Genomic DNA, 24197 nt, shown 5'->3' with positions numbered 1-24197 from the left:
CAGTGTAGTTTTTTTTTTTTTTTTGATATGCAGCATTCCTACACCATTTATGTTAAAAGTCCATATTCCAGGTTCACATCTCCAGGGTCTCAGTCTTTCTTAACCCAAAGTATAAATGTAAAAGTTCTTTATGGAAGATATTTGTACAGAGGTCAAAGGAAGGACAGAATGATAGACTGATGGGCAACAACAGACTAATGGATAGGTAGAGAAATGGATAGATATAATTAGAGTTGGACGGACAGACAGACAGACAGACAGACAGACAGACAGACAGACAGACAGACAGACAGACAGACAGACAGGGAGATGAATGGATGGATGGATATTCTCCAACAGAAGTTGGAACAAACAGCATTTCTCCAAAACGGGGTGGAGTTTAGGTATCTTTTCCACTCATGCAACGTTAGATCAATAAATAAATGTCTGACTCCTGGGAATATTTTAGGTTTTGGTTGTAGAGTTCATGCAGAAACAGAAGGTTCCCAAACATTCACGCACTAATGAAACTTCTTCTGATATATTGAGCAACCATTTAGGTGTAAAGAGTAAACACCTCCTACCACTGGCTTTTGTGGAGCACAGAATGAGAGCACTGGAAGTAGAAAATATGTTAAGAATGGAGTTTCTCTCAGACCTATAGTCAAAGGGAAATGTGTGCTGAATAAGTGAGTCATGTGGTCGGAGTTATCCGCCAGTTGTGATGCACTTACAGAGGAAATGAGAAGATTTATGCATCAGAAATCAGACTTAAACCAAGTCAGTGAATCGAGTTAACTAAAAATGTCCTACAGAAACATCACAGCTCGCTGGGTTCACATTAAAAACACTCGTGGAATGTTTTTTTCATAAAGAGCAAGCTAGAACAGGGAGGGTGATCCAAACACAACTGCTGATTATTTTTACCTACATGAAAAAACAAGATCCTGATGTCATCCATTTATTCTGACAGAAGCCCGCTGATCAGCATGAGGACAAACAATTCAGCCCCAAAAAAATAATAATTATAATAATACAGAAGAAGAAGTTGTCTTGCATCCAGACAGAGCAAGAGGGAAGGAGATTTTACAGGAGGCGTGTTTGTTTACAGGCTCAAAAGCATTTCCTCTGGCTTCACCTGCACCTGTGTTTTTACCCATCACAAAACCAGCAGCGTATCCAGCTGCGCTAACACCACCGTGAAACCACCGGCATGGCTTCCTTTCTCTGAAATCACCAGCCCAGCGAAACATAAAAACATGTTGCCTGTTTCACACATGTGGGCGTGCTTTTATTTTTTATCTTTATGAGGTCCAGGTGTCTGGGAGAAATGGTTCACACTGAGCATTCTCTGTCTTTTACTGCATTTCATTGTTGAGGATGTTTAAACTGTTTCTCCGTACAGTTGAGTGACGAATGAATGAAAAAAATATTTGGACCTATGGTTATTTATTATCAATTTGAACAATACTGAGAAATTCTAGTAAAATAAATATTGAAAAGCTGAAGAACTCTAGTGAGGATAAAAAATAAGGATCCTTCCACATTTATTACCACTTATAATGGCTTACCTCACACACAGACACACGCACACACACACACACACACACACACACACACACACACACACACGTATCACATCAGGTGCACATGATAAAAATCTAATTATTAAACATTTTGAGGGAGGTTTCTTATGTTTAAACCTCAGGCAAGTTCACGCTTAAAGAAGTCTCCAAACAATAGGACCCGCAGCACACTTTTGCTACTGCCAATGTATAAAAAAATGCATGCATCTATAAGCAGGAAGCGATTGAACAAGTGTAACTTTCATGGGAAGTGTAGAGTGGGGAAACTTTTGTGTGAAAAATGGGATCCCACAACATAATGATCCAAAACATCCACAGAAATCCACCAATGACTGGCTGAGAATTAAGACACGAAAAGTCCTGGGCTGAGCTAAAGTCCAGATCTTAAGCTCATAGAGCTGCTGTGGGGCGACATGCAAGAAGCTCCTCAAACATCTCAAAGCTGAAAGTGAGGAGTTGGGCAATTTACCGCTATGTTTTGGGTCATCGTCATATTGCAGAGTCCAGTTCTGCTTCTGCTTTTTTTAAAATTCTTATTTTTTTTAAATGCACATTTCCCCGAAGCCCCCTCTGATACACTGTATAATTCATGCTGAAGACTATAATGGTGAGCTGGACAGGTCTTGCTGTGGCAAAGCCTCCCCAAACCATCAACCTTCCACCTCCATGCTTCACAGCTTTTTTCCTGAAATGCTGTATTTGGTTTATGCTAAACATGTCCTGTGTTCTGCTGTCCAAATAATGAATTTTTGACTTGTCTATCCAAAAAAAATTATTCCACAAGTGCGAGGTTGTCTACCCTCTCTCTGGAAAACCATATTGTAGTCTTTTGTGCAAAATCCTTATCCTTGCACGCCTCCAATGAAAGTTAAACTGGTGCACTCTCTTTCTGATTGTGCAGCCGTGTACTTTGATATGAACAAGAACAACAGCATTTTAATTAAATTTAAAGGAAAATCGTAAAAGGTCTCTTTAGTTTGTTTTCCTTATTTATGTATCTTGATTTTGTTTGTTAAAATTGATGTTATCTATCCATATATCCAAATATGTAAGGTTTTAAGGTATCCTCGTTTTTTCATATGACTAACTCTGACAGGAGATTACCACACTATGGGTCAAACAATTTTTCTGGAAATCTTCATCAACTCATGGGAAAATATTTATTTGTTCACGAAGAGGTTCAACAATCCTACCCACTTGGTTGCCTACTTTATCCTTTCCGCTGTTTGGTGCTGAAAATGTTGTGTGCAGCAGATTTTCTCAGCCTGCTAACTGAAAGGAAGGCCTCCCGATCTTCTGTTGTGATGCTGAATGTGAGAAAATATCCTGTAAAGCCAAAGGAAGTAAACTACAAGAAGGAGTAAAAATCTGTTTATCTGCTAAGTTATTTAGTGTTAACACTAAAGTTCTCACTGTGCTTCAGCTCACAAGATTTATAGCAGTAAAATTATAGTGAATACAGTGTTTATGAGAAATGTGCTTGTAAAAAACATGCAAGGGATGAGGGTTGGCATGTGCGGACATGAAAGCAGTTATTGCCTGGAGACCTTAAGGAAGAAAAAATGTTAGCGATGATTCACAGGCAGTGCGTGGCCCATCAACACATACCTCCTTCTCCAAGTCAAAGAAGGTTCCTTAATCTGTGCATCACTGACACACTCTCTCCCATCTCAGAGGAGGATTTAATGAGGTTTGAATGGATCAGCTCCCCACTAATCAGAACATGAGAAGGATTCCTCTCATGCAGTCAGGGATCATGTGTTGAGATGAAAAGCACATGTCTCAAAGCGCAGTTTCATGGCTGAAACATTATTCCTGCCATTGAGCTTTTAGCTGATGATTAAACTACATAAACGGTTTTATAAAGGTTTAGCATATTTGTGCACAGGGTATCATATGGTACACTGTTTCCTGGTATTGTTGGTGAGACCAAACCCTGTGCTGCAGACGGTGTAATGATATTTTCTTTGCACTGATAGCATCTAGATGGTGACTACCACCATGCAGCCCCCATTAATCAGCACTGCACCTGCATCCTACACCAGCACACAGAGACAAACAGGAAGATAAGCCAAAAAGTAATGATCACACACACACACACACACACACACACACACCTTATCCTGAGATGTGGCAAAGTAATGGATGACAACATCACTGCATAACCTGAGACAGACAGCTACAGATAAATGGTGAACAGCGTTTTTAAACTGATCGCGTTTGAAAATGTTTCACAAACTAAAACAGTCATCCTGTATGTCCATTTACTATTTGTTTTCGTATTGTCTTTTAATTAAAAGAACACTCAAAGAAGAAGGATAAACTTAAAGGGGGAACAAGAGTTGTCTCAATGTTAAATCCAGGTTTCCTACATAATTTTCATTAAAGTTTCCTGACTTTTTCCAGTCTAAAATGTCCAAAGTAAATTTTTAGTCCTATGGATGGATGGATAGATAAACACGTTTTGATGAATATACAAAGAGAAGTGTACAAAATGGTATCGGTATTGGTCAATGGATGGATGGGTAGGTAGACAAATGGGTGGATGGACAGATGGGCAGAACAATGGATGAGTCACTGGATAAACAGATGGACAGAGGGATGGATTGATTATAAACAAAATATAAAAGGATGAAAGGATAGACATTTTTTAGAGAATGACACAGGAAGAGAGAGATTAAATAAATATTTGTTTATACTCTTTTTTTTTTTTTTTTCTCTAAATATTTATACCTGGAAAATGCATAAACCAAATTCCAGGCTGTGTAGGGAATCATACATTTGCTTCTGGCAGAAAGTTTATGATCATTTTGTTTTTATTTCTTTGACAAAAATAACAAAAAATAGCAGTTTGGCAAAAAGAAAAAAAAAAAAAGTTTAACATAAAACTAAGCAAATTCGAGCTACTAGCTGAACACTTTGCACCTAATTGATAATCAGCTGAAGGAAGATACATCTTGAGGATCTGGCTTTTAAAATTTTTAGTTCAAATATGTACTGCAAATTTACATTCACAGCCTTTACAGTGTTATCCTGTCTCATTATGCACCAAACACAATTTAAATGTTAAATATTAGATTTACTGTCAGTGTGAAAATAGCCTGTTTGGTCGCATATATTTTTGTTTATTTATTTTTCTTAAAGTAAAACTACGTTCCTCTTCTCTAAGATCCGGAAAACGCTAATATTTTCCGCATGCCTGGGAATTACTAAAAGCATATTCCATATTTTTCTATTCTTAAAGGGTCTAACTGTGGATAGTGCAACATCTCCCTCTAGTGATTAAAGTTGTTCACATCAGTAGTGTAGTGTAGTGATTTTGATAAGCCCATATTCATTGTAGTAATAAACACGCAGTAGTGGATGTATTACACGTATGTTGATTTGCACTTCTCAGCCACCGTATTTGTGGGGGTTTCCTCTTCTGCAAATGATTCATCTGAAATATTTTTTAAAAAGTAGTGATTTAAATACGTAAAATTTAAAATGGTCTGGAATACATAATTCTAGACATACAGGCATAGTATATTCTAAAGCTGTCAAACAGGAGAAAATAATTCAAAATGTGATACACAAATGTGGCTTTAAATGATCACTGAACAAATTAACTGGCCGCATTAGTATAAACAACAACAAAAACGTCACGTCTCGTGGACGCGCTCGAGCTAACACCACGCGACAGGGATTGACAAGATGGCGAACAGCTTAGAAATAGGGGACTACCAGCCGTGAAGGAGAGCCTCGGTGAGTTGCGTCCATTCTATTAAATAATAATTTCTTCTCGTGTTTGTGATAACTGTGTTTGAACCTAGCCCGAGAGTTTGTGGTAAAGTCCCGACGATCGCTGTGAACCGCTGCACGGATAACGCGTGAACTTGTAGGAATATTAGCCCGGCAAGCTAATGCTAGTTAGCACGCTAAGCTAATATTCGCAGCTCACTAATCTCTTTATCACAAATCTGAGAACAAGGATAATGTGTATTGGAAATTGTTGGAAAAGTCTAATCTAAGTTTAAATTGCTTGAGGTTGTCGTTTCTCGTATATAGCGAGACACAGGGTTTTTATTTTGTGTTATAATTCTCAAAGCTCTTAGGTTTAGCCTTAGCTATTTGGCTCATGTTAGCAGTTTTGTAGGACTTTTGTAACTGGTAGCATAATAAAACAACACGTTTTTATGCTGTTGTAAAGTTAGTTGTTGTTTATTTTATCGTTTAACGGTTGTATTTGGTTGCGTAGCATTTATTAAGCATTTATGCAACAATTAGGTTTCATGTTCAAACCAGGCAACCACAAGGACAACCCAGGCAAAGCGCGCTAACTCGCTGATAAATCCTGGCTGTTACTCTAAAAAAATCACGACTCTGTGTGCTAAATCATACAACTCTTATCTCAAAATACGACATCAGCGAAGTCTCAGCGGTAGTTAAAGGTGGATATATCCTAATAAAATTCAAATGTATTACATTCCTATGTTATTCTTCATATTTATTGTTCATAAAACGAATAAACACGCCCACTCCAGCACTAAAAAAGGTAAACAAGAGCAAGTATCGACTTGAGTCTTATGAGCACTTGTTTTATCTTCATAAGTTATTTTTATATAAACGTTTTGGTAGGGAAATTATTATTTAACGTTTTCAGACGTTTCAGGAGCTGTATTTCAAAATTAACGATTTCCTCTGAAATGAGGATGAGTGAATTACTTGTCTTGAAACAGAGACACCTAACAGTGTTTTTATCAAAGTAAACGTAATTAAATCCTAAAATTACGATTAAAAAATGTCCAATTTTTGATATATACAAGTGAGCAATAACTCACTTATTAAGGCTGTTATTTTTCAGTATATAGTTTCTTGTAAACTGAACATGTTTAGGCTAACTTTGGCTTTGTTGATCCAAATGGCCATCAGTTGTATTTGGAGTTTACTTTTTTTAATTCCTCAATATTTATGTTTTATGACAACTAAAGTTAACAATGGCATTATTAAAATTTTAAATTATAGCAATTGAACACACAGTGCTTGTTTTCTCCCAATGATCTGAAGCATAGAGTAAGCAGTGTTGCCCCTCCCCAGCCTGTTGCTCCACTTTTTTACAAGGCTGCTCCAGACTACCTGAGCAGACAGCCCAACTACATAAACAGCAAATGGTCAGCCTAATGTTCTTGTTAAAACATTGGCAAAAAATTTGATTGTCACCAAAAATGTTGGAATCCATTTCTTTAATCTTTAATTTATATTAAATAAAAAAAAATCTATCTATCTGTTCTTGTATAGTCTTGTTTTTTATGTGGAGTTAAAGAGTGGTGCAGTTTATCAGAAGATCATTATGCGGGGTAAAAAGTCAGAAAGCAGCCAGTTGCCTATTTATTGGAACCAAACACAACCTGTTGAGTTAATCCAACGCTGTTGTAGATTGTTGATTATGTGTGTAGAATTTCTTCATGACATATTCGGCAGCAACTGGTGAGTAAGTCACATACGGTTCACAAAGGAATATTTATTTCTTGAAGGATTAGTGCTGGAGGAACTGTGAAGAGGACAGATGAAGATGTGATGATTCAACTTGGGTGTGAAAATGTCTATTTCTTAAGAATATACACATCAGTGCCAGAGATATTATCAGGCTTTTTCAGGTTTTTTTTTTTAGAGGTCATAGGTTTAAATCTAACAAAAAAAGGAAGGGATTGCAAATTGTCCCTATTTTCACATCCACCCCTCTGATTCCTTTTTATTACACTTAAAAGAGGTTTTAGAACATACTTGTTATTCAAAAATAACATTTTCAAACACATTCTCAACACCCAGGGCACCCAGACAGTTAACATCCAAATCAGAAGAAAATGAAAAATGATTGAAAATGCACACTACAATGCTTTGGGAAATATGCTGCTACATTAATAGTGTTTCATCTTCTGTTTACCCGATGATTGGGTAGAAATTCAGGTTCTCGGATACCGCAAACATTTCAGATCTGCATTGCTGATATATATAAAAAGTGCATGAAGCAACCGTTGGAACATTAACATATTAGCTTAACACTTAGTTTACTAGCTTAAAAAACAGAAATGCAAACTTCATGCCATTTTAGTGCTGTTGGTGCTTTAATTGGGCTCATTGAGTTTTTAAATCACTGCTACTATTTATAGGAAAGATTTAGGTTAATGTTTTACATCCAGGTTTAACTCACTATTTTAGGCATGGCTTTCTAGTAGGAAATGAGCAGGGCATCCCTTAAAAGGTAAACATGTAAAATGTGTGTATGGAGCATAAAGTAACGTAGCACTAACTGTTCCTCAACTGTTGCTGTGCACTGCTGGTCAGGTGGCTAAAACAAAGGATAATATTCTTTTTTTTTTTTTGTTTGTTTTGTAGCGTATAGACTTAGACTATTTGAAAGTGAGCACTTTCCTGTATTGCCTGACAGAAACTTGTTCTTCCTTCTTCATTAAAGACTACAGCCTGATGTTTAGCTAGTTTAGCTCTGTCGTAGAGTTTTGTCTATCTTCAACATTGTCTGGAAACACAAAGTAAACTTAAATTTAATGAAAAGTTCGTTTACTTTTAAAATACAGGGAAATCTCAGGGTCTGTCTCCCATCGGTCAGTTAACTGTGCGTACCTTTGGTCTCATAAAACAGTCAGTAGAGATTAGATACAGCTCCAACAGAAGAGAGCCACTGATATTCCTTCATAATCTCTCTCTCTTCCAGAAACCACAACCATGTCCTGGGATGTACTCGTTTCTCGGCTAACTGTGGTTACCATGGTAATATGAAGCTAGTTTGAAACGGACGCACGCACCCTCTGCCTCGCACACGAACCCACGGTCAGTTATTGACTGGCGCAGGCTGTCCGCTCGGCCGGCAGGCCTGTGTGATGGACAGGTGTAAGCATGTGGGGCGGCTGCGCCTGGCCCCAGACCACTCTATCCTCAACCCTCAGAAGTGGCACTGTGTGGACTGCAACACCACCGAGTCTGTTTGGGCCTGCCTGGGCTGTGCGCATGTCGCATGTGGTCGTTACATCGAGGAACATGCTCTTCAACACTTCCAGCAGCAGAGCCACCCATTGGCAATGGAGGTTAATGAGCTCTATGTTTTTTGTTACTTGTGCGACGACTATGTGCTGAACGATAACGCTACTGGAGACCTCAAGCTACTTCGCAGCACCCTCAGCGCAATCCAGAGCCAGCGCTATGAAGTCACCACCCGCAGTGGACGCACCCTTCGCTCTGCTAGCATTGCACCAGATGCTCTCATACCCTGCGGTGCTAGTGAGCTGCAGCTAAGGGATGAGGACCGAATGTTTACTGCCCTTTGGCATCGCCGCAGGGCCCTTATTGGACGCATCTTCCGCCTTTGGTTTGGGTTGACTGAGTGCGGAAAGAGGAGAGAGGAAGAAGAAAGAAAGAGAGAGCAGGAGGAGGAACAGAAACGGGAGGCCAGGGAGAGAAGGCGTGCTTTTAAGAGGCAGCTACAGGAGGAACTGGAGAACGCTCCTCTCAGAAAGAGCAGACGCTTGCGTAGGAAAAGCCAGAGAGTTGTGGATACAGCAATCGCACCAGCTGTTAAAAAGAATCGCAAAAAGACAAAAACCCTGTCTCAAACTCGCAGGCCACGGACTCAAAGTCCTGCCACTGCTGCTTCTAAGAAAGCCAGACAGACAAGAAAGTCCCAGCCTAGTTCCAAATCCCAGAGACGGTCCTCCTACACCCATTCTAAACCCAGAACTCCATCAACCACCACTCGTAATGCTCAAACCCCGGTCCGCCGCAGGCAGAGTACCAAACAGGATGGCTCGCCTCTCAAACGACGTCCCACAGTCACTCCTGGAGTGACGGGCCTGAGAAATTTAGGAAACACCTGCTATATGAACTCCATCCTGCAGGTGCTAAGCCATCTGCATGTTTTCAGGGAGTGCTTTCTGCGTCTGGACCTGACCCAGGCTCTGGAGCTACTAGCTTCTGCCGTCCATGGCCAACTAACAGTGAAGACCACATCACAGTTTCCCCTGTCTCAAAGAAAGGGACTACAGTCAACCTCTGGAGCCAGCACAGGGCTGAGTGGTGGGGCGTCACGGGGCCGCAGCATGGAACTAATCCAACCCAAAGAGCCCAGCTCGAAGCACATCTCCCTCTGCCACGAGCTGCACACGTTGTTCCAAGTCATGTGGTCCGGCAAGTGGGCGCTGGTCTCGCCTTTTGCCATGCTCCACTCGGTGTGGCAACTGATACCTGCGTTCAGGGGCTACGCTCAGCAGGATGCTCAGGAGTTCCTGTGTGAGCTGCTGGATAAGGTGCAGCAGGAGCTGGAGAGCACCGGCAGGCACACGACCACGGCCGGAGTCCCACAGAAACGGCTCATCAAGCAGGTTCTGAGTGTGGTCAACACCATCTTCCACGGCCATCTTCTCAGTCAGGTACGAGTCACACACAAACACCCTTCCCTCCTGTTGTCCAACAGTCACTCTCCGCTTAACAAACGCATGTAGTGAGCAATACCCTACGAAATCAGACCTTTTGCGCACATTTTACGGACCTTTTAAAGGGGGGCCTTCATGACATTAAATGCTGATAATATTTTACCCCATAAATGCAAAACCATGCAATGTTGATGAATCTGAAGCCATTACAAGAAATGGTTCATTCAGATGTCTTTTGAATACATGTCAAAGTGAATTCATTCCACAAGTTAAGAACCGAATAAGCTTTTGAAACAAATGCATTCTTGGGTTTTCCTACTTGGAATATTACGATGCCCGTCTAAGACACTGAATAAAACTGCTGCTTCCAGCCAGAAATAATTTCCAGTGTGGTGGAACTGCCTTCTTATAAAAACAGTTTTGGGAAAAATAGATCCTATATAAGCCTTAATTGTGTTATGTGTCACAACACGCCACCCCAAAGGTGAAACATTATAGTGGTAGCATCATGCTGTGGGGATGCTTTGTTTTTTTAGCAGGAATGGGGATCCAACTAAAAGCTAAAATACATGGCAATCCTGGAAGAAAACCCGTTAGAGGCTGCAAAAGACTTCAGGCAGTGGGTGAAGGTTCACTTCCCTGCAGTCCAATGACTGTGAACATACAGGAGCTACAATGGAATAATTTAGATTAAAGCATATTTATGTTAGAATGGCCCAGTCCAAGTCCAGATCTCAATCCAATTGAGAATACTTAACAGATGTTTACAGATGCAGAAATCTCAGTGTCTAGGCATGCAACAGTTGGTAGATATACCCAAAAGACTTGCAGCTGTAATTATACAACCATCATTTGCTGCAAAGTGTTGGCTCAGGGTGACTGAATGGAAATGGGATCCACAGTTCTTAGATTTTCATTTCAGAAAAACATGAACATTTTGCTTCCTCTTCCTTATATGAAGCAATCCTTTGTGTTTGCCTATCCCATAAAATCTCAGTAAAATACAGTTTTGTGGTTTTAATGTGATGGTGAATAAGTTCAAGGGGTATAAATACTTTTGCGGGGCTGTGCAGAAGATGATTAATGCTTAGTTTTAGTCTGAGCACACACCAAGACACCTGCTCCTGCTGGAAAAAAGGCTGGATATTTGTGGTAGATATGGGGCCACTGACTGTTCACCATAATGCTGACTCAGACTGCATGACAAAGAAGGAAATCACTATAAGTTTGCATTGCCGTAAGTCTAAATAGGGGAGAAGCACTTAGTCCAAAGCTCATTCAGTCCTTCACTCACCCTGACTCGTACCTATCTGCAGGTGACGTGCCTGGCCTGCAGCCATCGCTCCAACACTGTGGAGCCTTTCTGGGATTTATCTCTGGAGTTCCCCGAGCGCTATCACAGTAACAGCAGAGAGTCGGCTGCTCAGGCTTCGTGCCATTTGACAGAGATGCTGGCCAAGTTTACAGAAACGGAAGCACTGGAGGGAAACATCTATGCCTGTGACCAGTGCAATGGTGAGTGAAACACTTGGTTCTATGACATTTACACCTGATATTTAATTGTGTTTTGCTGTTATGCACCTGCAGCCTAAATGCACGGTTTTAAAAGCGTCTAGTGTAATAAAGGTTTACGTTTTACCTTCTTCTTGCAGCAGCCAGACGACGGATATGCTCCAAAACAGTCATCCTGACCGAAGCACAGAAACAGCTGATGGTCTACAAACTGCCTCAGGTCCTCAGGCTCCACCTCAAACGCTTCAGGTGAGATCATGCTTCACGTTAGCCTGGTAAAACGGGAGATGTTTTCAGCTGAATTGAAGCAGGTTAGACTTACTGTGTTGTGGCTGATCCTCAGGTGGTCTGGACGGAACCACCGGGAGAAGATCGGAGTCCACGTTAGCTTTGACCAGCTCCTGAACATGGAGCCCTACTGCTGCAGAGAATCCTCGCCTAAAGGTGTACCCTGCTCCAATCCCAGCAGCCCCAGCACCGCGGGGTCACCACGTCCAAAGCACTTCCTCTACGAGCTCTCTGCTGTAGTGATGCACCATGGGAAGGGCTTTGGGTCAGGTCACTACACTGCCTACTGCTACAACACAGAGGGAGGTGAGAAAAAAGGCTGAACTTATTCTAAGAAAAAAATCCAGTGGAGCCCAGTTCTGGTCCTGTTTTAGCTGTTGCTTCTCCCACACGTCTGATCTGAATTCTGCAGCAGCCTGAAAATGATCCATTCATTTGAATCAGGTGTGCTGAACCAGGAAAACACCAAAATCAAGGGTACCCAAGCCCAGTCCTCACGATCTACTATCCCGCAACATTTAGATGCATTTCTTCTCCAACACAGCTGGATAAAAACCAAAGGCTCGTTACCAGGCCTCTGCAGACTGAATGACTGAAAGCTGATGAGGGATTTCAGGCATTTGATTCAGGTGTGTTGGTGCAGGATAGTATCTCTGCAGAACTGGAGTTAGAGACATCTGACCTAAAACATACACGTGAGGAGGAGCCACTGGGGATAAATTATTTTCTTGTGTAAAAAAACACAAGATAGAAAAAAATACAATAATTTGACAATAGTATGAGCAAAATATAATGAATTTTCTATTTAAACCTTTGGGTTTTCAGTATTAGCTATTGTTCTATTGTACAGTACTTAAAATATATTCCTCAACTCCACTTTATATTAATTAACTGGAAATATTAAAAGCTTTTTATCACTAATTATCATTATTATTATTAGTAGTAGTAGTAGTAGTTGTTGTAGTAGTAGTAGTATCCCCAGCAGTCATTGGATGAGAGGCAGGGTACACCCTGTTTGCCAGTCCATCCCTGGGCAACATGGAGACACACAGAAAAAACAACCATGCACACACACACACACACACACCTAAGGTTAATTTAGAGAGACCTATTAACCTAACAGTCATGTGTTTGGACTGTAGGAAGAAGCTGGAGTACCTGGAGAGAACCCATGCATGCATGGGAAGAACTTGCAAACTCCATTGATTACTATCATAAACTCTTCTGCAAAAATGTTATCACAGCCAATCATTTGACACTGATCTCGTGGTAAACTGTTCAGCTTTGCTTTGATTATTTATTCCCTTCCCAGTGAGGCATCATGACATAATTATTGCTTATTTCGGTGCATTAACTGTAAGACATTCTCAGGGAGCGGCATGCATCAGAAAGGAGCCCAGCCTGCAGGGATTATTAGATGCAGAGTACAATAACTCAGGAGGTACAATACAAAACATGAGTCATTGCTTTGTAGGAGCTGCCGACCTATTAATTTAAGTTATCGGTGCCACTGCTGCGTTGTAATGTGTCTGGGTTGGCAAAGCCTCATGGATAGACTGAACAGCTTAGCATTTCTCTCCATAGAAAAACGTATTTTTGTTGTGCTGGCAATGAAGTATCTCTTTTATAATGAGTTTAAATGAAGATCAGAATTTATCTTTGTTTTATGCCACGGCAAAAATACACCAGAGAGATATTACTACACTCATCTTCGTCACCCAATCTCTGATTATAGATGGATGAATGATTTTGGTACTTTGTTTTTCGGTATTATTGCGTGTCTGCCAGGTGCCTGATTAAAATTCATTAAGAAATTTCACTAACGCCTCACCCCTCCGGCCCCAGAACACAGACCTCAAAACAAACAAAAACAGGAGGCGGCCTTCAACAACATAAAATGATTTTTTACATCTATACGTCATGCTAATACCCCGAGCTGAAGGCAAGCAGATGATAATGTGCGGAGGGTGATGTTTTTAAATAATTAAGTTTTTCTGCCTTTCAGGTTTTATTTTAGCCAGTAGATTAAAATAATCTATTTATCCTGAGCTTGGAACTGCACATTAAACCTGGAAGTATCAATAAATACCCGTCTAAACAGTTTTATTGGAAAAAAGTAATTTTTTATTTTAATGTAGTTGCTCGGCACTACTTGCAAAGGTACTCACACCCCATAAGTCACATAAAATGCATCAAAGGAGTGTGAATACTTTTACAAGGTGCCTTATACGTATTCAAAGTACTTGCACTGATTGTTCTGGTTTCCTCTCTTCTTCTCCCCCTCTCCTCCAGGCTTCTGGGTTCACTGTAATGACTCTAAGCTGAATGTGTGCTCAGTGGACGAGGTCTGTCGGGCTCAGGCCTACATCCTTTTCTACACACAGCGAGTAACTCGGGACAAAGACCGGCCACTATAGTACCAGGACCCCCCCTACTGAACGTTCACCTCCACTTTATCCTGACCACTCAGTGAGACATTCAGCACTCTTTTTCCAGTATTTCTTTTACAACCTGGAACTGTGGGACTTTTTCGTATTTTTTTCTAAATTAGGAAAAAACAAGAAGTATTCCTTTAGTAAAATCCGGTTCTGCTTTGTGAACTTGTTGTATATGGTGTTTATATATGTAGGTATTTGAAAAGAAAATGTCAGTGTGATTTATGTACATTTGTATTTTATAAAGAAGAGAGTATCAGCCAAGGTTTGATCTGTAGCAGCCAGTAGGGAGCGTTGGGTCTGCCGGCTTGTTGATTGTAAATGTCTGTGTGTTTTTCAGCTGAAATGTTTCTCAGTCACTTTAGATCGTTGAACTGGATGTAGGTTGTTAACATGTCAGTCACTCAACATAAAATTGGGATGACAATTGGATCCTTTTCCTGCCAGAAATGCACTAGTTTCTACAGTTTTTTTGTTTTTTTCTACAAATGACAGTTGCTTAGAAATATGTAAACAAACAGGACAGGAAGTTTGGGTTCTAGTCTGAAGTAGCCCCGGCTCTGAAGCAGAATCCCAGCCAAAGACTTGGAGGAAACATTTGAAAAAAATTCTGAAACAGTTAAACATGGAGGAAACTTTCCAAAGGGATAACCTTTAGCATTGTGCTGCCACGTTTCTGCTCCAGAATGTAACGGCTTTATAGTGCCTGTGACACACTTTTCCCACAATTGAAGAAATATTTTTTTTAAATGGGCAGTAATTGACATTATATTAGGATTAAAGATGGGGCGAAAGGCAGTTGTGACACAAAATATGCATATTTCTTAGCAATTTGCAAGTCCAAAGTAGCACGGAAATGACGTGAAAGGGGAAGTCTCCTGTCACTCGTATGAGTCAATGTCGCTGCACAAGCTAGCACCTTAACAGCGTGCAAACGGAGCGATTTATGATTGAAAATGGTAAAAATCACAGCTCTAAAGAGTCTAATTTAAAGTTTAAAGAAATCATACACCAGGTTGTCTTCAAATCTGGAAACATCTATGGTGTGTACTGCTACTGCGCCATACTCCTGAAATTTATGGCTATATATCTCAACAAGTGTTTATTCCAGCGGGTCGAATTTACTTTTTGAAATATTTTGTCAATGTTTCCTTTTTATAAAGGTAATTTATCATAAATATTTGATATTCACAAGCACTTCAAGAGTCTGAAATGTCCCCAACCAGACGTGACTAGAAAAGTGCCCTTTTAATCTTTAAAGTACATTATTTTTGTAGTTCTTATAAATTCAGCAAAAGTGGAACCTGCAGCCCTGCGTTTCACGCAAACCAGCATTTAGGCTATGAATGTGTTTTATACAATCTTAAGAGGTTTTACAAATACGACCATCAACTGTTACATTTTTATACCACCCCTTTAACACCAGCAGCTATCTTTAAAAATTTTACTGTATGAATTTGGTTCATTTTTAATTATTAGAGAAGAATCACAGTTTTTCGTATCACTGTCAGATTTTTTTTGTCCTTTTGGTTACTACTCCATTGGTGTGTTTGTGTTTTGGAGTGTGTGTAAATTTTATGGAAGTTATACTATGCAAATTGTTACCTCAATTTTTATTTCTAGAAAAAATTACCTCAATAAATGAGATTATTTTTTCATTTTTCTACGAAGATAGAGTTATGTGTTTTTAAAAAATAAGAATATATATTCAATACCAGTTGAACACCAAGTATCAGCTTTACAGGACTAAGCAATGTTAAGATTTTATTGTTCCCCTTAGATGAACCTATTTGCTTATTGACATTTTTTTAATGGCCAGAGTCAATAAAAGTTATGTTTCAAATACTAATTGATCAGCAAGAAGGTCCTAAAGCGCTGGAGATGATAGGCGCACATGAAAGACTAAGGATGGAAACTTAAAAACTATTGGGCAATCACTAAATAACTCAGAATATCTGATCTTTTTTCTGCTTTCTTTACAAATAGCAGCAACTTTATGTGGCTGCAAAGAAATGTGCAAATATGATACAAAAAGACAAATCAAAATAAGTCTGGACTTACACTAAAGCTTCACTACTAAAAACGTTACAAGCATTTGTAAAATAAATTAAGTTCATGTAGTGTTGACTGTTTTGTAGTTAAGACATTAGAGACAAGTTAATGAGCAAAAATTATTTTAATCATCCTTTTTTCTTACAAAAACATTTCCAAGGAGAGTTCCAAATGAAGCATTTTACCCAGCAACATACAGTCGCAACGGTCGTTTTAACGATATTTTACAAATGTTAAAGAAACCAAGACTGGAGGGCCAGAGTGCAGATTTTCCCTCCTGTAGCGACAGAAGCAAGACATACAGCTGCAGGTATGTCGTGTCTGAATGAAGATGGCACCTACTACTACGGCACCCCGAGTTTAAATATGCTGACAAGTCCGTACGCAGTGATTTCCCAACATGCATTGAGCTAAATACTTCCTAAAAGCATTGGTAGCCTCGATTGTGGAACTGACATCTCAGAGTGGAGTCACTGTAACTGAAAGGGAGGTCTTAGGTCTTGAATTCTCCGTTTCTCTCTGAATACTGGGGTTGCACTGAGTTCACTGGCAGCTTTAATACATTAACTGCTAAAGGTTTTCTAAATGAGATCCAAAGAAGTTGTATTGGATAGTTTGATTTTATCTGTATCCTTCCTTGGAAGCTGTGAGGGATGCATTGTAGGTAGACTACAATAACATTTCTCCATTTTCAGCTCTTCTGAATAAAAAGGCTCTTTTCGGCTGTTTCTCTATCAGTGTCTGGAGGTGTTGTGTGCGGTGAGGGGCGTCAGGTCAGGAGGGGGTCTCAGTAGTCGTCTCCTCGGCTCACCACCTCCTTACAGGTGGGCCTGAGCAGGATGGTGTGCTCAAACTGAGCGGTGTAGCAGCCCTTGGTGTCACAGAGAGGAGGATAGGGGTCCACGATGCCCAGGTCACACAGGTTCTTCAGGGCCATCAGGTACTTGCTCTCGCCCAGGCGGTCCAGCCAGCGGCGGCAGAACGCCAGCGTCCCGAAGTTCTCGTTGATCACGTTCAGCAGGTGCTTCGCTCGAGGCAGCCTGGAAGGATGCGAACAAACAGGACTTTTACTCATACAATGCCTTAAAAAAAAAAGTATTTACACCCCTTCAATGTGCTTTATTGGGATTCTATTTGATATACTAATGAAAATTATCTCCACAAGGAAACAAGGTGGCATGCTGTGAGAATACTCTTCTTCTGCAGGGACAGAGCAGCTCAGAGCTGAGCTAAAATAAATAATCCCAGAAGAAAACCTGTTAGAGGCTGAGGAAGACTTGAGCCTCAGGTGAAGGTTCACATTCCAGCAGGACAACATACGTCCAGCGCTACAATGGAATGGTTTATATCAAAGCGTATTCATGTCTTAAGAGTGGCCCAGTCAAAGTCCGGGCCTAAATCCATTCAGCGGTAAGGTGCAAATTGTCTGAGCTTAGGCTATTTTGCAAATCTGAATGGGTTTATCAATGTGCTAACCTGGAAGGGACATCCACCAAAAAACTGGCAGCTGTAACTGCAGCACAGGGTGGCTCAATTAATTACGGACTCAGAGGGGCTGAAAACAAATACAAACCCTACTGTTCAGATCTCTATTTGTAAAATATTTTGAAAAGCATTTAGCATTCACTTCACAATTATGCACATATAATCCCAATAAAATACATTGAAGTCTACAGCTGTAACGTGACAAAGTGTGGAAACGTTCATCTTACTTTTCCATTTAGTAAACCTAAGTTGAACTAATAGGATGAGTTTTTGACCAAATATTTAGTGTCAGTCAGACCCCTAAATATTTGTTGGATTTCAGCTGTGGGCGGACGCATCCTCACCTGATGGGGACGTGCCCGACATCAAAGTTCTTCATGTAGTGAGAGCACTCCATGTCGTCGTGGACCACACCTTTACCCGTGCTGCCGAACGTCTCGATGGCGTAAACCTCTCCCTCCTGAACAGGAAACGGACTCAGATCAAGATCCCAATTCAATCCTGAGACAGACTATATTCAGACCGGTTCTTTGCAATCAGTAAACATGACCTACCTCCATTCTTGTTGCTTCCCCTCCCTTAACGATGGGCACCGTCTTTCCAGCATGTATCCTGTACTGACCGATAGAATGACCGTTCAGGTTTCTGATTGGCTTCACTAGGAAAATATAAATAAAATAAATCAATGACAACAAGCAAAGGTTGAGAAGTAACAGTTTCCTGTTAGTCCAGATGATTTGTCTCACACATTCGTTTGTCATCGCGCCAACTTTCCAACTGTCTCCATGGAGAAATTGCTTCAGTGAGTCTGTGCTGCATTTCGTCAGACAGAACTGGTACTAGAACCACTTGCCTTTTCACAGTACAGCACCACATTCATCACTGGCGTTTACTTAACTCAGTTAAGATAAAAACGTGTTGGGTTAGCTTACGGGCTGATTTCATAACTCTATGGACAGAATTAATACCTTGGTATGTTTTCCCGTCAATCTCCACCTCATAGGACTCCATCACCTCCTGAATCGCCTCTCCGACGTCACACAAGCGCACATCGATGCCGGCGTTCTGCAACAGACCAACAGGAGAGCATCAGCTGGAGGCTCCTTACAGGATCAAACCTTGGTGACATGTTTGAGCGTTTGAGTCCTACTTTGATTCCAGTATTGGTGGCATCTTGCACAGCCTCCAGCAGCTTGTCGTACTTTGGGTTAAAGGTGACGGTAAAGGCACAGTCAATAATTCGCCCTGTAGAACAACACAGGAACAGAGAATAACTTTAAAGATCTGCTGCTTAAGTTATTAGAAGAGTTGGTGTTTAGTCTCAATCTGAAAAGAAATATTCAGAATCTGCTGAAGCTCAGAGCTGACGGTAAACCATCACGTTCTCCTGAATCCTCCAGTTCTCTACATTTGCTAAAACACGCCTCCAGAGCAATGCTGAAATAACGTTTTACCATTGATGTGTGTGCCAAAGTCAATCTTGCAGACGTCGTCGTACTGCAGGACGGTGGTGTCTCCAGCGTTGGGAGTGTAGTGGGCAGCACAATGGTTCAAAGAGCAGCCGGTGGGGAAGGCCAGCCCGGCATTCAACCCGTTTTCCTTTATCAGCTTACGGGAACAATCCTCCAATCGCTCGCTGGGCAGAGGAAGAAAACATTTAGACAATAAGCTGGGAATGAACCTGGATTCTTGATTCTGAGCAGAACCAACACCTTTGGTTTAGCCCTTACCAGATTTCAATCATGGTCAGCCCAGGTTTGAGGAAGCTGCGGATGTGTTTTCGGACTTGTCTGTGAGCCTCGGCCGCCTGCCTGAAGTCGTTCCACACCTCCTCGTTGGCTTTATCCATCACCCGCCTCTCCTCCATGGTCATACGCCACGTCGCACTCCGACTGGGAGACCACAACACAGATTTGTACCGACAACCTCAAAGCACAAGTGATGTTCACTAGAGGCAAAAAAAAAACAATCAAGGCAATAAACTGTAAACTCTCTCTTGACCCAGAGTGGCCACGTTTGTCTGCACAGAATCTGTTTGAACTTTTACAAAAAACTCAAATATTTTAGTGGCATCAGACTATTTGCAGCTCAGTTTTTCAAGCCTGTTTTCTAAAAGCTACGGTGAGAGAGCTCTGAGTTAAGGTTTCCATTTCACCCCGATCTGGCAGGACAGCTAATGAAACAAGAACTAGAATTATTTGCAAAGGTTTATGTTGCTGAAACTGTAGAAGCATTTACTCCACTCACCCATCCTGACAGACAGGATATTCACACTCTTGCCCAATGGGGAAGACTCCATTTGGGTACAATTCACAGATGGGAACAGATGGGGGATCAGTTTGAGTTTTGGCTGAAAGATTGACCACAAAAAGTAAATTAATATATAAAACTCATCATTTTTTAAACTGAGAGCTTTGATATGAATCTGAATCTTTATAATAGTAATAATAATGACAATACAGCTTTAATAAACAGAAACATCGTCCTCTTACATCCTTTCTTCTTCTTTTTCTTCTTCTTCTTTTTCCCTGCTGCATTTTCCCCGTCGTCTCCATCTGAGTAAATGAATACACAGCTATTAAACCAGCCAGTTGAAATGTTAAATTCCTGTATTTAAAGGCGGAGATTTACCGTCCTCGCCATCTTCGTCCTTCTCCTTGTCCTCAATCGCCTGCTTCTCCAGCTGTTTGGTCACCTCTACCACGCCATCCGCCTCAGGCTCAACAGCTGCAGCAGGAAGCAGATAAACATGGAAACAGGTCAAGAAATGAACAGGCACCAATAATCATTTAAAATTTGTTTGATGATCTGAAACATTTAAGTGTTGACTATTTTTTTATTAATAAGTTAATAATTGGATAGCAAAATGTGAAGCTAAAGCTAGACCACTGGAGGAGGACTGGAGAGAGCAAATTTACAGATAAAGAAGGTTTTCATCTTAAATGCAAAATGTTTGCTCTGAGTGGGTTGTTCTATCAGCAAAATGCATGTTTTATAGTCTGTATACTTCAGTTAACGATGTTATGTTTTGCATCTACATTGATTACAATACTGCATTTCCTTTAAATTCACAGAATTATTTTGCATGTTTCATTGGAATGTTTTAGCTATGGGCCCGAGAGTAATTTTAAAGGAGACTTTCGGCCCATGTAGCAAAATGTTTGGATGCTGCTATACTAAATCTTAAAAAAAATGGAGGGTTTACTTAAAAAAAAAAGAAAGACATTTTTTCATTGCAAATAAAAAGTAGAACTACATAAGTACTGCTAAAGTAGATTTTCCTGACAGCTTTGCGAGGTCCCAGTCCGAAATGCAACAAAACCCAGAGTTGTGCATCCAGTATGGCTGCAGGACTTATAAAATGTGATTAAAGGAACTGGTATAAACATTTTATTGGTGCTTCTGAAGGTTTTGTACATCATTAAACCGGTGGCGCACACAGGGCTGTACAGTAGATATTTATAAGCATGTCTCTTTTCAGTCCAAATGCATAAAAAGGCAGAGAAATATATTATCTTCTTGTATTGCTAGTTAGCACCAAACAACGAGCAATTGAACGCACCATTAGAGTAGCAGACACGAGACTGTACTCCCTTGTTAAAAAACACAAGTTTAACCACATACTGAAGGTAAAAGTGATTAATTTCCTTTTAATCTGTAGGAGATTTTACATGATGCGCCTTAGCAGACTTTTCTGCTGAACATGGTTTATACAGGTCTAACGCATAGCCAAAAACACATTCACCTGGTTTCAAGAACAGTACTACTAAATTATCTGTGGACAATATTTATATGGCAATTGCCAGTTTTTATTTATTAAGAACGATATTTAGTTCTGTAATCCATACGCTGTTGAATAAAGTGGGAAAAAAGACAATTGTCTGGTTTGGTTACTGTCCTGAAAAAGCACTAAACAATGTTTTTGTGTAGTTACCCCTGTATTCGTACAGAAAATAGTCAACCTTTAAACTACATCACACAGCACTCATTTGATGTACAATAACAAGCACCAAACACACAGGCACCAACTGTGAGGTGATTATCCAGAGAAAGCTGAGGAGAAACGTCTGAGCGACATGGACTTAAATGTTTATCGTGATATTTTGTGGTATCAATAACAACGATGATTACAAGTGTTTAGTAATCCAATGAACTCATTTCTGTCAATAGATTCTCATTGTTGCAATAATCAAAATTCTTTTGACGCTAAAAGTTTAACCATGGTAACAATAAACAATGCAATAGTTGTCTATCCTACTCTAAAACTCAATATCAGCCATGTAAAACAATAATTTAGAGGTGTAATCAAATAAATCATCTGAATGAAGACAAAGAAATTATACATTTTACTCATAACCTGTTAAATACCTGCAATATGTGTTGCAGCTAATAACTAATGCTTGCCCAAAGTTATGTCTGCTATTTTTTAAAGGTGTCCGCCACATGTCTGATAAAAGACAAACATGGAGCAAAACTGCTGAGGCATGAATGATCTTTCAGCTTAAAAAAATTAATTACAAACCTCAAAGATAAAAGCTTACACTTCAAATTAGAGATAAATCATATACTGAATCGCAATAGTCCCTTCAATTTCAATGTGTGCCATATTGTAATCAGAAAGGACTGTTTGGATGCAATATTTATCATTGATATATTATTTCTGGCGTAATACTGTTGGCCACTTGGATGGACTTTCACTGTCCTTTATGCCCCTAATTGATAAGAAATTGTTCAGCTGACAATAAGGTGAAGGGAAGTAATGAGGAAAACCTGGAAATGTTCTCCTTTTTCTAATATTGTTCAGCTCCACTTTAAACAAACAGATCAAAAAGGAGAAGATTTACATATAAAAATCAAGAAATGTGGGAGAAATATACATTATTATTCCATTAAAAAGAAAAGACAGTTTGTACAAATAAAGAATTAAAACGTAGAACAATTTAAAAGTTATTAAAGTTTATTTGAAGTGAAAAAAAGATGTGGTATGTGCTGTCTTTACAAATATTTAGCATAAGGTGTGCAACACTATTCTGTGTACCACAGTTCCTTTCCCTCTAAATTTCCTAGTTATAAAGTTGCACATAGTGTAATGTTTGGTTTGAGAGCAGATGAAATAATGTGCTCCATTAAATATTTAATTGGCTGATCACTGATGAACGCTTTCTCCTGTTTTCCTACATAATAACTCCAGTAAAAGGAGAATTACGAAACAGAAAAACTTGGCAGAGGCTCAGCAGAATCACAAAGCAGCAGCCAAAAGGTGGGGCACCCGGACAGGAATGAGGTCTTTAAGCTCAAAATCTGAACTTCATAAATATTCTAAAACATGGATTTTATGTCATTTACTCTGAAGGAAATGTTATTCCTATTCTGGTGCGTTTTCTGAGGCCTGACTTAGTCAAATATGCCCCCATGTAATCAGCTCTAAAACCAGCATGGCCATAAGACGAACAAAATCAAGTTGCACCTGTTAACTATGATGCTTCCGGCGTCACTTTCAAAATAAAAGCCGAAGACGACCCTTTTATTTTAGAGGCGCGTTATAAAACTGAGGCGCAGAAGAGGACTAAAAACTCGACGTAACGACTACTGAAATGCTTAAGCAAGCTAAATGTGGTTTTACTTGTGTTTCTAGTCAAACCCCTAACACTGGCTTCATCTTACGGAGAGTAAACAAATCCACCTATTTTTAAAGGAAAGTTTCTGGCTTGTTTATAAAGCCTTTTTTGAGGAATCGCAAAGTGTGTGAAATAATTCAGCGCAAGTTTTATAGTTTTTAAGTAGACACAAAGGCACCAAATTGGTGGTAAACTTTAGCGTGAATCTCATTGTTTTCTAAACAGTAGCTGTCTTTTTAAGAAACCATATTTTTTCTCCTAGCTTCTAGTGTGAAGTCACTAAAGTTGACTTAGCGTTGCATTAGTATAGAAAGTTTGCTGTGTAATACGATCTGCCATAACTCAAAACCTAATATTAAACGTTTAAACAACTATAAGAGGCATGTGAACGTTAATATGTATTTATGTCATATCTATTTTAAGGCCACATTGAAACATTTCCGAGTCCGACGCGGATAACCCAGGCTAGTTTGACGCAGCCTTAACGTAGCTAATGTTAGCTTCGTTAGCCTGTTAGCAAGACAGCAGCCCCAGAAAACCCTCACCTGTCGATGCAGACTTGCTCTTCTTCTTCTTTTTCTTCTTCTTTTTCGCTGCCTCATCCACTGGGTCGGCCTCTTCCCGGACTTCGGCCTCCCCGTTCAGTTCCCTTTCGTGGACTGCTTTCTGGATCACTATCTGCTCCGCGACAACGTCCGCCATGATCGCAGGCGCTGCTTGAAAAGGAAGCGGGTGGGAACTGTTGCTGCCTCCACGGACAGTCGGAACTTAAAAATAGTAATGCTGAATTATATTTTAAGCATTACTTATAAATGAATT

The 24197-nt window shown here is 40.1% G+C and overlaps 2 protein-coding genes and 1 long non-coding RNA gene across 4 annotated transcripts in view; 1 reads left to right on the top strand and 2 right to left on the bottom strand.

Moving 5' to 3' along the window:
- The window catches only part of LOC124882896, a 51098-nt gene extending 39134 nt beyond the window's left edge, over positions 1-11964 (bottom strand). Inside the window, exons 1-2 of the long non-coding RNA XR_007042029.1 lie at positions 11823-11964; positions 11628-11743 (exon numbers count right to left, since the gene is read on the bottom strand). This is a non-coding gene — a long non-coding RNA (uncharacterized LOC124882896). The remainder of the gene's footprint in view (positions 1-11627; positions 11744-11822) is intronic.
- Positions 5195-15893, top strand: usp44 (ubiquitin specific peptidase 44). Of its 2 annotated transcripts, none has more exons than XM_047389524.1 (6): positions 5195-5309; positions 8278-9985; positions 11305-11503; positions 11644-11749; positions 11844-12094; positions 14081-15893. In XM_047389524.1, exons 2-6 carry the CDS (start codon positions 8444-8446, stop codon positions 14203-14205), a joined length of 2223 nt encoding a protein of 740 aa, XP_047245480.1. In that variant the 5' UTR covers positions 5195-5309; positions 8278-8443; the 3' UTR covers positions 14206-15893. The 2 variants fall into 2 exon arrangements, with proteins under 2 accessions (XP_047245480.1, XP_047245479.1); XM_047389523.1 differs by having other exon boundaries at positions 11641-11749.
- A 487-nt stretch (positions 15894-16380) lies between these two features.
- metap2a (methionyl aminopeptidase 2a) lies at positions 16381-24110 on the bottom strand. Its single transcript, XM_047389527.1, has 11 exons — positions 23924-24110; positions 20392-20487; positions 20253-20315; positions 20008-20110; positions 19491-19652; positions 19215-19396; positions 18911-19005; positions 18729-18825; positions 18315-18418; positions 18105-18220; positions 16381-17315 (listed from the first exon to the last, which is right to left on the bottom strand). Exons 1-11 carry the CDS (start codon positions 24078-24080, stop codon positions 17063-17065), a joined length of 1428 nt encoding a protein of 475 aa, XP_047245483.1. The 5' UTR covers positions 24081-24110; the 3' UTR covers positions 16381-17062.
- Between the last annotated feature and the right edge of the window lie 87 nt (positions 24111-24197).

The sequence above is a fragment of the Girardinichthys multiradiatus genome, chromosome 17 (assembly GCF_021462225.1).
Source record: "Girardinichthys multiradiatus isolate DD_20200921_A chromosome 17, DD_fGirMul_XY1, whole genome shotgun sequence".
Classification (NCBI taxonomy): domain Eukaryota; kingdom Metazoa; phylum Chordata; class Actinopteri; order Cyprinodontiformes; family Goodeidae; genus Girardinichthys; species Girardinichthys multiradiatus.
Note: the sequence above shows the minus strand (reverse complement) of the source record. Positions and strands in the feature narration are given on the sequence as shown.